General features: G+C 40.5%; 1 protein-coding gene across 1 annotated transcript in view; it reads right to left on the bottom strand.

Moving 5' to 3' along the window:
- ARHGAP6 (Rho GTPase activating protein 6) overlaps positions 1-14137 on the bottom strand; it is a 65037-nt gene extending 50900 nt beyond the window's left edge. The window contains exon 1 of the mRNA XM_056861894.1: positions 13969-14137. Coding sequence (XP_056717872.1) covers positions 13969-14134 — 166 coding nt within the window. The 5' untranslated portion in view covers positions 14135-14137. The remainder of the gene's footprint in view (positions 1-13968) is intronic.
- Positions 14138-14668: the final 531 nt, after the last annotated feature.

Consider the following 14668-nt stretch of genomic DNA (forward strand, 5'->3'; position numbering starts at 1 on the left):
AGTTCCATCCCAATAGCCAGTGGCAGCTAGTGTCCATTGGACCGGGTACAGTGATCCTACATTAATAAAAAGTAAAAACTACATTTGGCCTCAGAGACTTCTTTTATACACTGTCCATATTCTGCAAATATACCTAAGTATATGTTGATTAATCTAACCATAACAAACCAATACTGAAGTCCACCAGCTGTCAGGAAAAACAGCAACCAACTCTGCAGATCACCAAAATAAACCCCACACTTCTATCTTCAACACAGCACAGCTTCAGCAAAAGAACCCCCTGTCAATGCAGAAAGGACCGACTCATATAGGAAGCTAGCTAGGTCAGATGATGTCCATCCAAACAGTCCAGGGACCAGCACTTTAGCTCACTGTCCAGTGAAAAGGCCTTTGTAGTCCTTCTGAGTCTCTGAATGATCAACAGATTCCAAAATATTCCAGTGACCAGGTCTGTCAATATTTCTCCTGAGGCTACTCTTTCTACATTGTTCCTTCATGGACAAGGATTACACCTGCCCATTAAGAGTCTTCTTTTCTTAAGCAAAGGAAGGATAGGTATGCCAAATTCATTAACATATTATCAGGTGGCTAGGATAAAGTGGTTAAAATCATGGGTAGTAAATGATGAAAAGGAACCATATAATTGAGCAGGACTTTGTTAAATTCCCACTAAATAGATGGCTTTGGGTTAAAAAAACTTATAGGAAAAATTGCTACAACAAAGATAATAATTGCATTAATACCATTCTAAAGCAATGGGATGAGCTAAGAGAGAAACTAGCTCCAGATATTTCCCCAATGTCTTCCTTTTTATGGAATATCTTAGCTGAGAACCCATAATTTCAATTACCACATAGAATAAAGATAGATAAACAGAATGAATGTAATTATTGGATTAGAAATAATAATTTAGAACCTTTATGTAAAATTATGGATAAAAAAGAAATTAATATTACATTTTTAGAATATTTACAAATAAAAAAATACTGGAATAACCTAAAAGAAAATGACACATCCGAAATTAGAGATAAATCAGAGTTTGAGAAATTGATGTTACAAGACAAAACTCCAACTTCAAAAATATATACAATTATACTTAAAGATAAATTAAATCAAACAACGGGATATCGGGATAAATGGAACACTGAATGTTAAGTGACCAAGACTGGGAACACATTTTCACAAAGGGATTAGATTTTACAGTCAGTATGCAAATGAGAGAAAATCTAATAAAGATGGTATATATGTGGTATATAACCCCACTTGTATCTTTGTAGGCAGGGACCTGCCTGCTGAGTTCCACAAATACAAGAAAAACCTTACAAGTTGCCATACCTGGGGTAATGGTAAGTCAGAAAGAGACTGTGGCAGCTGACAGTCTGGTAAGGAAGTTATGCTGACAGGCTAGTATTCCCTGGTAATCATATATCTAATTCCAATATTTGCCCCAGACTGTGGATTAAAAAATCTACACAATGGGACCACATAGAAAAGGGGGTGATGTTTCTACAAATCTGGGATGATCCCACAAATTTGCAAAAAAACACACCCAAAAACCCACACACAGTAAAGATACAAAAGGGATGTTAAAAACTCAGCCAACATTAAATAAATACTAATCGAGAGCTCCTGAGACTACAATCAGCATTATGGGCTTGCCTAGCAATTTCATACAACCAAGCATTTAAAAAAAAGGTAGAAGGAGATAAAGTGGCAGAAGAGGGGTTGATAGAAAGGAGAAGGCTATGGTAGCAGAGGAGGCAGTGGCAGGTGGTAGCAGTAGTAGCAGTAACCAACAGGGGAGATGAGATTTCCCTTCCCCTGTGAACTGCTTAGAGGTTCCCCCTTTATATTCAGCTTGATGGACCTTAACCACTCTTTCTTTAAAAGACAAAATCCAGCTCACAGAACCGTTTCTGAGTTGCTTAAATGAGCTTGTGGATACACATAGGCCTTTGCACTCTACACTGGCTGCTCACAGAGTATTCTACACATCAAGATCAGTCCCAAATGTAATGCATAAACATGCAAAAGACAACAGGAAATTCCAAGAGTTTCAGCAAACAAACTCAACTGAGTTTTCCCACTTAAAGGATTCTTTTAAAACTGAACTAATGGGAACCTTGGCTGATTGCACAGTACAAGTAATTCATGAAGTCACCACCTTTCATCCAAAAGGTAAGTTATTTTCCTGCTTGTAATTTTCCTTCCTCTCTTCTACAATTCACAAAGTTATACTCTAAGCAACCTACTTTTGCCACTGCAGTGGTAAGGTTATTCAGTCTTTAGCCTTCAATTCACCTCTCTTTGGTAAGTTAAATGACTTGATTCAAACCATAGTTTTCAGCTTCTCAGTTCTGAAGTTAACCCGCAAAGCAGTATCTTCCTGAAAAGACTATTTCAGGAAACACATTACTTTGAAATCATGAATTATTTACTATGGGTTTATTACAACTACATACCAATTTCCTAGCATCTGAAAAGTTAAAGCACCATTTGAAACATCAGTACCAAAGTATGGCAGGCAGGAGCTGCAATATACCAAGCGTCCCAGAATGGCACATATACACATTTCAAATGTTACACTTTCAAACAAAGCTCACTGAACACTGTTTACTATAATTTGGAGCAGACAATAAGCACCTACATTGATAGTTTTTATTTCGTTTCTTAAAAGGCAAAAGATAATCTCTTATCCTGGAAAAAAGGCTGCATTTAATCAAGACATCCCAATATGCACACATATTTTTCTATACCTAGTAAAATTTAACAACTTTACCGCACAGAATATTTTTAATACCCTTGACAAAATAGAGGGTCAAATGAACCTGAGGAGTGAAAACCATTTTTTCCCTCTAACTTCATATTCCATGCATTCTTCAACCTTAATCAGGTCAGTTTCATGCCCTCCCCACACTTATTTTTTTGTAAATTACAGTCAATCTTTTGTAAAGAGCTGAGTAATGATGTGTCAGGTTCATCTGCAAAATTATACTTCCTCTCTGTTGTCTTTACTACTGTTCTGTTCCTGTAATGAAATGCCAAACTTTAGATTTATTTATTTTTAATAGCTGGTGTCATGCTCAATGAAACTCCCAAGGTTTTTCATTTCTATGACTTACTCTATGGTATATTTGATTCCTACAGTTGGTTAAAATGGTAATTGTTTGTTCGTTCAGGAGATGGTTTAAGGGATTTTTTCCCATTTGCGTAAATCACATTCACCTAATTGTTTTCTGGTAGCTTTTATAATAAACAAAGTACAACGTTGAGCTTTTCTATTGGCCAGGGTAAACGCCTTTCCATCTAAGATGCTCTCTGGTAGATATTCCCAGATTCCAAGGCACAAACGTCTATGCTCTTGCAACTCTAACTCTATTGACACCACTGATCATATAATTTTAGAATGTCCTCTTTATGAATGTCTGCGGGAAAGATTGCTACCTACTTTATTCGCTACCAAAAGATTTTTGAATAATGATCTTAAATGTCAGTTTCTTTTGAACAATTCGATCCCTGAAATAACTAAGATGGTGGCCCAATATCTCGCAGAAGTGCTTAAGATTAAAACTGCTTTTAATTAGTATATTTTATAATATCTTAGTTTATATGGAATTTTATTGTATCCATCCAATCTATATTATGCTTTAAGTGTATTTTATATGGATTTATGATTATGGCATCGTAATTATGCCAATAAAGGTTTGTGTTTGTGTTAATAAACAAATTTATTATTTGACCTTTTAAGATATTTTCTTTATAAGAGTAATAATAAAACAGACTTTCAAGTTTTGAAAATGTGTCCTCTTTGGCTTACCAACAATGGAGATGATATCAATGTGATCTGATGCCACCACAGTAAACCAGCAAAGGGTAAAACAATTATGTTGAAGAAACTAAGGTCACAAGAACAAACACACCAAGACACCTGGAATTAACTACTCAGCCACATACCTTTCCCAGCCAGGCAGAATGCCATACTCTCTGACATACAATGGTAATATAATTATAATTAATGCTAGGGGTGGGAAGAAGGGCACATAACAAACAATTCCTAGCAGTGTCACTCTTCAGGTACTTCTAGTACAGTTGTGTGACAGAATCAGGGAAATGTCTTTCTCCAAGCACAATAGCATTAATTTAACTCATTAATTATGAACTGAAGTCTTCTGTCTGTTTGTAACTATGGAGGTTACCGCACTTGTATTCCCAGCAATGTATTAAGAGTTTGAAAATGTTATTAAAAATACTGTTCGCACTTCCTATGTATTTCCACTGATGTATTAAGAGTTTGAAAACGTTATAAAAAATACTGCTCGCACTTTGTTTGGCCCCTTTAGCTGTGAAGACGTCTTCCAACCATTTATGAGACATAGTATCCAAAAACCCTTTTAAAGCGATGTTTTTTATAACATTTTCAAACATCGCTGGGAATACAAAGTGCGGTAACCCCCCTATGTGCTGCAGACCTGAGAGGCAGGGGGAAGAAGTCAACCTTTGAGAGAAAGAAGCGTGGCCACTTATGTACAGCATTCATTAAAGATCTATATCATTACCATAGTAATGGATATGTAAAAAAGTAGATTTCTGAACCCATTACATTCTAGACTAATGATGGTCAATACTTTACAGTAAAATACTGTAAGAAGGCTTTTTAAAATGACACACACTGTGTACAAGCTATAGACAGGAAGCTAGGCCCTCATATCTCTTGCTGAAATGTCGTTCAGAGTATGGTATATTATAATTATAAAAAATATTATAATTTTTGATATTATAAAAATATTCTTAGGGTTGAAATTTTCTCTGGTTTGCATTTTCCCTCAGCCTTTCCAAACAAACTATCAAACAAACAAAATCTTCTGGAAAAAAATCTATTCAATTGGAAGGCTACGTAAGTTTAAAAAGCGCATCCAACAGGATGTGACTGCTGTTCCATTTACAAATAAATCATAACCAGATGACAATATTTAACATCAAATAACAAGAATTTCCTTTGCTACTCTCTAGTATAAAATAAAAATAAAAAGCAACAAAAATAGATTCTCTGTCTACTATCCATTATTTTTATTAATTAGAATTTATTGAAACTTTTCCTGTGAGTGTGTCTGTGTTAAGTGCTGTCAAGTTGCTTCCGACTCATGGTGACCCTATGAATCAACATCCTCCAAAATGTCCTACAGTTAACAGCCTTGCTCAGTTCTTGCAAATTGAGGGTTGTGGCTTCCTTTATTGAGTCAATCCATCTTTTGTTGCATCTTCCTCTTTTCCTGCTGCCCTCAACGTTTCCTGTGAGTAAAGGTAAAGGTCCCCTGTGCAAGCACCAGGTCATTCCTGACACATGGGGTGATGTCACATCCTGACGTTTTCTAGGCAGACTTTGTTTTCGGGGTGGTTTGCCAGGGCCTTCCCCAGTCATCTTCCCTTTACCCCCAGCAAGCTGGGTACTCATTTTACCGACCTTGGAAGGATGGAAGGCTGAGTCAACCTTGAGCCGGCTACCTGAAACCAACTTCCATTGGGATCGAACTCAGGACGTCAGCAGAGTTTGGACTGCAGTACTGCAGCTTACCACTCTGCGCCACGGGGCTCCTTTGGGAGTAGCCCATTTAAATTTAGGTATTCTGTCCAGAACAAAAATCAAAATTTGTGTTACTTGTATGATGCATTTAAATAAGACTGATTTTACAGGACAGGTCTCACCATCCTTCATGCCACCAATACAAAATTACTACCCATTCTTTATCTTGTCTACGTACAGCATGATAGGTTTCTTGAGAAATGCCACTCACTCTCCTAGACACAATGCTTAGGACTGCAGCCATAGGCAGGCCAATAGCCAAGCAGGTTCCGTGTGCCACCTGGCTATTTGCTCAGTGACAACTGGTATTTAGTTCAGTTGGGCAGGCCTTAATCATAAATTACTCCATTTAAAAAAACACAATTTACTGCAACATGCTCCCCTCACCTTCTTTCCCCCTTATTACTTACTTTAAGACAGTGGTCAGCCAACAGAGCTGAGTTGCCCACAACTGTGTGCTTGTGATGAATCCTTTTGGAAAACCCCTTTCTCCCTAAATCCACTCTTTGGTTGGGGTCCCGGTAGAATCTTCTACCACTCAAGGTATCCCTAGTCTCTGTGACAGAAAATTCTCCCATTGCTTTGAGTTATCAGAAAGGTGGGCTGTGCACGTATAAGCCTATACAAGCATGTCCGAGCAGCTAGATGAGTAAGGGTTCCATGCAGAAAAGGCCAACACAGATGCAATAAGAATGCATCAGCTTACAAAAAGAGATGTACCCAATGATAAGAAACTAACCTGAAAGAGAACAACTAGCTATCCTATACATAGTACAGTTAACTTGGCAAGAGTCCAGTAGCACCTTAAAGACTAACAAAAATATTTTCTGGTAGAGTATGAGCTTTCTACTACTACTGCAAACAGACTAACAAGGCTACCCACTGTGAATTACAGTTAACTTGGCATTCTCCCCTCCCCCAAGAATAGTTGTGGACCAGGGAACTTAAAGGATGCTCTCCAAAGTAAAACCTTATCCCCCGCCCTTTTGGTACACTTCCTCTATACAGACTTTTAACACTTTGCTGTCCAGCATTATGGGGCTGGCTCCCCATCTCTCACCCAACCTGCATTAGCTAAACCCACACTTTGAACCTCTGATTTTTAGGATTTAAAGCTGGATTTATTAACACCTAACCATCTTGGTTCCTGGGGACAAGCTCCCCACACCCCGTGGGATGTGGGTGAAAGCTCCCCACACCCCACTTCTCATCCCACAGTTCCCCATATACACCATTACTTTCCCATCTGAGCATAACTTAAGGCTTTTATGATGGAGATCACACAGGTGTTTGTATTTTCTGAAGGCAAACATCTCGTTCATAACACTTTTCACTTCAAAGCAGCGAAGTTCTAGGTAAGTATGGTATCAGGTTTATAGTTTGCTAGGAATGAGAGCTCATTGAAGACTTTGTTTTATTTACCAACGTACAAACAGTAGATAAGGGGAGACACAAAAAGAAAAGGAAAAGGAAAAGAAAGAAAGGAAGGAAGGCTTGGCTAAGGTAAAGGTCCCTTGTGCAAGCACTGGGTCATTCCTGACCCATGGGGTGACGTCACATCCTGACGTTTCCAAGGCAGACTTTGTTTACAGGGTGGTTTGCCAGTGCCTTCCCCAGTCATCTTCCCTTTACCCCTAGCAAGCTGGGTACTCATTTGACTGACCTCGGAAGGATGGAAGGCTGAGTCAACCTTGAGCCGTGAGCAGAGTTTTTGACTGCAGTACTACAGCTTAACACTCTGCGCCACGGGGCTTGGCTACCATTACAATATTACTGAAATGTAGCTGTTCGTCACTGGATACAAAGACAAGCTGGTTAACATGATTAAGGAGACAAGATTCCTGCAAAGCTTCTCATTTACTACCAAGTTAAGCCCTTCACTTCAGTTACCCATTAACAAAAATGGATCTATCAAAGTTTAATTATTAAGTAAATGATTCACTTCCCTGATATTTAGGCTTTAGAGTGTTTTCTAGCTTCTTTGAAATGTTGGCTTAAGATAGTGGAGTGGACCAGTTCTGATCAAGTAAGCTTCTTTTTGCTTTCGTGATTGCTGTTTCAAGATGGATTATAAGCTGAGCAGGAGCTTCTTGTTCTAGATTCTGACATACTTTAATTTTATGGATCCAATCCTCAAGTCCTGCCATCTTGATATCTTATTAGTTAACCCTTATGGATAACTTTGGGCTTATTACCAGGGCCTAGCTGGATCTATGCGTGTGTGTTAAGTGCTGTCCAAAATGTCCTGTCTTTGACAGCCTTGCTCAGATCTTGCAAATTGAAGGCTGTGGCTTCCTTTATTGAGTCAATCCATCTCTTGTTGGATCTGGTAGACCATTTATTTTTCTGAGTATCACATATGGTTCTTTTCAAGGCTGATTCATCTTGGGACTCCTGTCCTTCTTTCTCTTACAGCTGTAAAATCCTACATAATTAGGAGGATGCCAGGGAACAGGATAAATCAAAATTCATACGAGCAGAGTGTAATTGGTCCAGTTGGCCTGCAGCATTTCTTGTACATTTAAGATTAATCCAACAGGTGCAAAGGTCTGTCCTAGTAAAATACTGAGACATTATTTATCAGGCCTTTATGAATTTTTCTAGCAATGTGACATTTTGTGTACAGGCAACAGCAGATTCAACCATGGCCCAATACAAGAGCCAATGTCAGCTATAGGTGACCCCAACCAGGCCTGTGACTGGGTTCACAGACAGTAGGAATCTGCTAACAGGACCTCAGAGAGGAGTGTTCCTGCCTAGCAAGGTATTTAAGCCCACCTGTTGCACTAGGATTTTGATGGCAAAGTTCTGACAAAGTGTCTTATTTTTGGTACCCCACATCCTGGGGTACCCCACATCATGCATAATTGAAATAGGAGGCAGTTGATCAGTGAGGCAGAAAGACAGAAGAAAATTAAGGAGGTGGTGTAAGGAAAGGCTCTGAGCAGTCTTCTGAACTCCTACACAAGACCTGCTGAGCACTGAAGTGGATACTTGCGCACTGAACTCACAGCCCATGCCAGAGATTACATGAACTTTGTATGTTGAAGAAAGCATGATTACACATACCTGTTCAGGCATGCATGGGATCTGTGAATGCACAGGCCAGCTGTGGATAGTGTAAAAACTCCTGACAAGCATGAGGTGCTCTCCCACCAGCATGGTTTCCCACCCAAAGCACCTACAAAGGTGCTACAAAGCACCTCTCTGTTCATTGATGGGTAGGAGTAAGGGATGTGTGCCTACACACAAAAACACTTGATGAACATCAGTCACACATAAACACAAGCATGTTTTCATCATCGTGTCTTCTGTGCAGTCCGTCATGGAAAAGCAGCAAGCAGAGGAGATTGGAGAATAGGCTGTGAAATGAAGAGGGCAAAAGATGCCTGTTTCTTTGTCACACTCCTGAATGAGGATAACAAACCATTGTTGATAATCAGAGACTGCTAGACTTGTAGGCATGAACTCACAGCCACAGATGGAGAAATCTTTAAGGCTGAGTCAACCTTGAGCCAGCTACCTGAAACAGACTTCTGTTGGGATTGAACTAAGGTTGTGAGCAGAGCTTGGACTGCAATACTGCAGCTTACCACTCTGCGCCACGGGGCTCTTGAAGTACCACCTACAAACTAGTAATTGCCAATCTGAAAGGAATATTTGAATGACATAGTATTTCAGAGGATGTTTCTTGTGATTATATCCCACTATTTTCCTGTACAGAATTTATAGCCCATTCCTGAGCTGGGAGGGCAAAAGTTCTCAGGAGACGTGCAAGGGCCCGTCCTGGCATACAGGCCGCTTGCACTGGCACCCATGCCACTTGTGCTCCCAAGAGTGTCATGGACACTGGCATTGGGGCACTCACACTGGTCTCCATGCACTGCCAGTGTGGCTCTGGGATGCCGGCTTGGCCTCTGGCCATTGTCGTTACAACACACCTCTGCGCCGTCATCTCAAGGAGTGTTCTCGGGATGTTCTGGGGTGGAGCCACTTTTAGGTGGCTTCCTAACCCCCCTTCAGGCTGGAAATGCCCCCTTTGCCCTTACTTGCATTTACTCCACCTTTTAAAGTGGTGTAGCCCCGTGGAATGCTATGGAGCAGTTCCTTGGGGATTGCAGGTAAGGGGAAAGTGCAGGCTTTGGGGAGGGGTGAATCCTCCTTTGGAGGCTGCGTTGGCTCCAGCCACTGGCTCATCTCTCCCCCACAGGAATGGGATGTTAGGCAGCTTGCCACAAGACTAGGATTCTCAGTACACTACATCTATCCAAACATTTATCAGTTTAATTAATGTGTAGAAAGATCTGTTCAGACCATCAAAAATCTAATGAAGGCAACTTTTGATAATGGGGGTGATTTGTATAAGTCACTGTTGATATACAAGAATACACCCTTAGATAATGGGTGGTCCTCTCCTCCAGTTTTAATGGGAAGTCATATTACAGCTAATCTGCCCATAATTGATGGTTTACTTAAGTCTAATAATTAAAGTCTCAAGAGGATAAAGGCAATTCAGAAGATGAAGCAAAATACTATTTTTACAACAGAGTCCATGATTTTCCGAAACTTAAAATCAGGAGACCAAGTTTGCATGTGAAGTAAACCCATTTGTTTGTATGCTAAAAGGGACAGCTAAGGAATAGCCATGCCCAAGATCTTATGTGACCCAGACTGCCAATGGAAACTTACTGCATCATAATCATTGTGACATAAGAGCTATCCCAAAATGGTCCTTGGGAGTCTCCGAAAGCACGACTTTCAGTCATCTGATAGATAACACATACAGAGGCTGTAACTCTGTTTGGAATTGTACTGTACTGTCTATACAATATGTTTTATTTGCTCTCTAAATTATTGTGAAGGAACTAGACTGTAAGCCCTTTCTTATTCCTTCTATTTGGATCTCTGAAAGTCAAAGGAACCACTGGGGATCCAATTACAAACTTGGTAACCACCAACTACCATCAATGACTCGTAGGAGTATCCCCTCTTGTTTAGAGGACCCACCCAGTTGCTGTTCTACAAGTAAGTGCAGGGGAGATCTATCACAGCTTTGCATTTTAGCATTATTGTGCTCCAGGAAAGGAGAGCTTCTTTGCTGCCCCTGACCAGTGCCACACTTCAGATAGCTAAATCAAATAGATGTGGAGATCAAACATAGAGCATTTACAATATAAGGAAGTTTAATAAATGAATATAAGAATATATATGTTCCGTTCAAACAATTCAGGTTTAGCAAGGGAACAAAGGAAAGATGAAAACACGTCATCTTCTATTCCTACACTTGGTACTTTCTAAATGATGTTGACTTTAAGTTGGGACTCATCTCCATTGTTCCCTGCCTCATGAACAAGTTGGAGTCCCATCATGGCTTGTGTGCATCTGAAGAGCTTCCCAAAACGCAAGAGAGCCCACTCCCCTGTGTCCAAAATGTTTCTATTTTCTCCCTCACCTTTGGGATGGTCTTCCTGTCATAAAGGAAGAGTTTTCATTCTAGTACTTTAATCTTCCCAGTTTTATGTCTCTCGGGGCGTGTGACTTATTAGCATGGGATAGGGCAGTAAGCCACTAGCATAACTAAGAGCTTGAATGTTCTTTGCTGTGAGTTTGACTGCTTCTTTCTCCAAACTCAGTCCTGACCTGGATAGCCTAGTCCAATCTAGTTAGCTAAGCAGGGTCAACCCTGGTTAGTATTTGGATGGGAGACCACCAAGAAATACCAGGGTCGCTCGGAAGAGGCGGGGAATGGCAAACCACTTCTGAAAGTTTCTTGCCTTGAAAACCCTACGGGTCACCATAAGTTGTCTGCAACTTGACAGCAAAACAAACAAACTCTAACCTCCCTGCTTTCTTTCAGCTAACATTCTGAAGTAGGGCTCCTGTTCATGGACACAAAACAGTCACAATGATTAAAACACTAGGGGGAATTCTTAAGCGGAAGGGTGTCCATTTTAACCATTCTTTGTTTACAGACCTATAAGTATTACAACATATATACCGTTGTCTGTGACTACTACATGCATGTCTATTTTCCCTTATATATTTGAAGCTGGAGAACTATGTGCCGAGAGGCATTGAAAGATGGAAACTTTTAACCTGCAGAGATTTATTTTGTAGCTTTCCAACTCTGGAAAAAATGCTTACACTACAGTTAGTGTCTAAATAAGAATGATCAATAGTAAGGTTAAAAAAAAGCACCATGATCACTCACAATGCAGAAGACTAATGGGTAATTAAATACAACATACAGCAAAGTAAATAAAGCTTTATCCCACAATTCATCTCTTGCCAAAACAAGAAAACAAAGAGCATATTGCCATTTTTATTCATAGCTGAACTGGGCAAAAAACTGAACAGAGCAATATAAAGGTTGTGAATATTAAATTGCTTATTCTTTGGTATACTAATAGCTGTGAATTTAACCAGTCAGCCAATCAAAATTAGTCAGCTGGCCAGTCAAAGCAGTGAGAAAAAAAATTAAGTGTAAAAATGGCCCTGACTATTAACATAGACCTCTAACATCAGAATGTTCTCCGAAACAGAAAAATGGAATATCTAGTACTTCTAAGTAAACCTTATTTTTCACTGAGTTCATTTGTAGTCAAGTTGTTCTAGCTTTCATTCCTAAAATCTCTAACTATGTTACAGTTCAGAGGAGAGATAAGCAGTAAGTAGCAATGTATTTAAAGAAATTTAGTAGAAGTGCTTAGCTGGTGCCTGACTTTGCCATCTAACTCTAACTGTAGATTCCAACAGGAAAACCACCTGGCCTCAAGAAAGAGTTAAAAAAACTTACAGTTGAAACTAATCCCTGCTTTGTGAGCTATATAATGGGGTGGATCTTATCCCACTCCTACCACTCCTCTGAGTAGGGTTGCCAGTTCTGGGTTGAGAAATACATGGAGATTTTGGGGATGAAGGCTGGGGACAGAGGTGTGAGAGATCCCCTCTCTCTGAGTTTACTTCTCCAAATCAATTGTTCAGACGTTGATACAGAAACAAAGGATTTATTGAAGACATCAGGAGATGAGACAGGCACAGGTAGAAAGTTGCAAGTGAGGGGCTTATCGGGTTTACAGAATATATTGACTCCAGGGCACAGGGGCACTGGGGTTCACACTTATTGTTATGGGAAGTTACAAGCTTGGCATAATACAAAACATCAAACGAGTCCCAGGAAGTCTACTGGAGCTATCACACTTCCAAGGCCGCACCGGCCTGAGGGAGTATTGACAGGAAGCACAGCGGGGGGAGATACTTGGGGCAATCAGGCCAGGCGCCTGAGACCAGAAAGTGTGAACTGCTTTTACGAGTCCAAAGATAACAAAGCAGGTGATGGAAAGCAGAGACACAGAGACCCTCACAAGAGGGAGGGGAGGGAGGGACCTCAGCAGGGTATAATGCCATAGACTCCATCCTCCAAAGCAGCCATTTCCTCCAGGGGATCTGATCTTGGTGGTCTGGAGATCAACTGTAATAGTAGAAGATCTCCAGGTGCCACCTTGAGGCTGGCAACCCTGCTTCTCAGCCAAGTTTACTCAAGTCTGAGGCCTTCCATTATTCTTATTGAGTCTTCAGCTGGCTCTTCTGCTGGCGGAAGAAGCACTTACATTGGAGATAAGCCCCTTGTGCTGGAGGAAGGTTGGATCTACCCCAATGCATATAAGCAGCATTTTAAAAAAAAAAGTTGGTATTTATATCTTCTTTAATGCGTCACCCAAGAAACACTTTCAAGATGGTTAATGATACTCATTTGTGCACCTGTTAGCACAGCTATTCATAAGGCTACTCATAGGCAGCACTGGTCTGTCATTCTTTTTCGCCTTCAAGTACATTAATGCCTTCATTGAGCAGGCCTTCAGGTTTGTTTGTGAGTGTCTAACAGTCATGCCCTGACCTGGATGGCCCAGGCTAGCCTGATCTCGTCAGATCTCAGAAGCTAAGCAGGGTCAGCCCTGGTTAGTATTTGGATGGGAGACCACCAAGGAAGACCAGGGTTGCTGTGCAGAGGAAAGCACTGGCAAACCACCTCTGTTCGTCTCTTGCCATGAACCCCCTCCCCCCCAAAAAGGGGTCGCCATAAGTCAGCTGCGACTTGACGGCACTTCACACAACAGTCATGTACAGCATAATATTTTGTCATATTATTGCATACATAAAATTGTAACAAAACAAAATCCTATAGGAGTTAGAAATATTATTGTGAGTATATTGGGATCATCTTCAGCTTCTTAAAGAATATATTGCCATTCACAACCCATTGTAATACAGCCATGGAGAACCACACAACACACACAAACAGATTTTGTTTTTTCTATGCTTGCAATTTTGTAAGCTTGAGTGTTATCCTCAACATTGCCATCAGAAAATGAATTTTCATCTCTTACCTTTAGGAATAGTTATCTGACATCCTAGGTCACAGTCCTGCTGCAACTGATAAAATGCCACTTCCTGTAGCCGGGAACGTTCCAATTCTGAAAGGCTTTGAACAGGAACCGACTTCAGGCGGACACTGCGTCCTGACATGCTGTTCCAAGTGAAGTCACCCTGCATGAAATAAAGTACATGAAGCAGTGTATGAATGTATGAATCAGTATGTATGAATCAGCAGTGACTCAACAAGGGATGCTTCCTGAGTTATGGGCCCTGCTAGCATCCCTATTATTGCCATCTCTCCCAAGCTCTTAAGTGTGTGTGTAAAAGAGCAGTTTGCCATACTGTCTTTAAAGACACCTGAGGAAATAGGAGAGGAGAGTTAGCATCTCCAGATCCTGGATTGGATATGAAAGGTAGGAAACTATTGACAGTACAAGGTGGTGGATGCTACTGCCACCATCAAAAATCCACCTCCTGTGATCTGTTTGGTCTTACCCTTACTGCCACCCTAGGTACAAACAGGCCAATGAAAATGCCAGTCCCTCACCACAAGTAAAATATGTATTTCATGCTTAACGTAAAGTACCCCGTCCAGCATATTGGCCACCCCATACACCTATGGTACTTTTAGTCATTAAATTTTAACCTGGGTTTAGCGAGGTCAGGTTAAAACCACAAGAAACCACTGGGAAAAATCATTAGGGGATTTGA

The sequence above is a fragment of the Euleptes europaea genome, chromosome 16, assembly GCF_029931775.1.
Source record: "Euleptes europaea isolate rEulEur1 chromosome 16, rEulEur1.hap1, whole genome shotgun sequence".
In the NCBI taxonomy this organism is placed as follows: Eukaryota; Metazoa; Chordata; class Lepidosauria; order Squamata; family Sphaerodactylidae; genus Euleptes; species Euleptes europaea.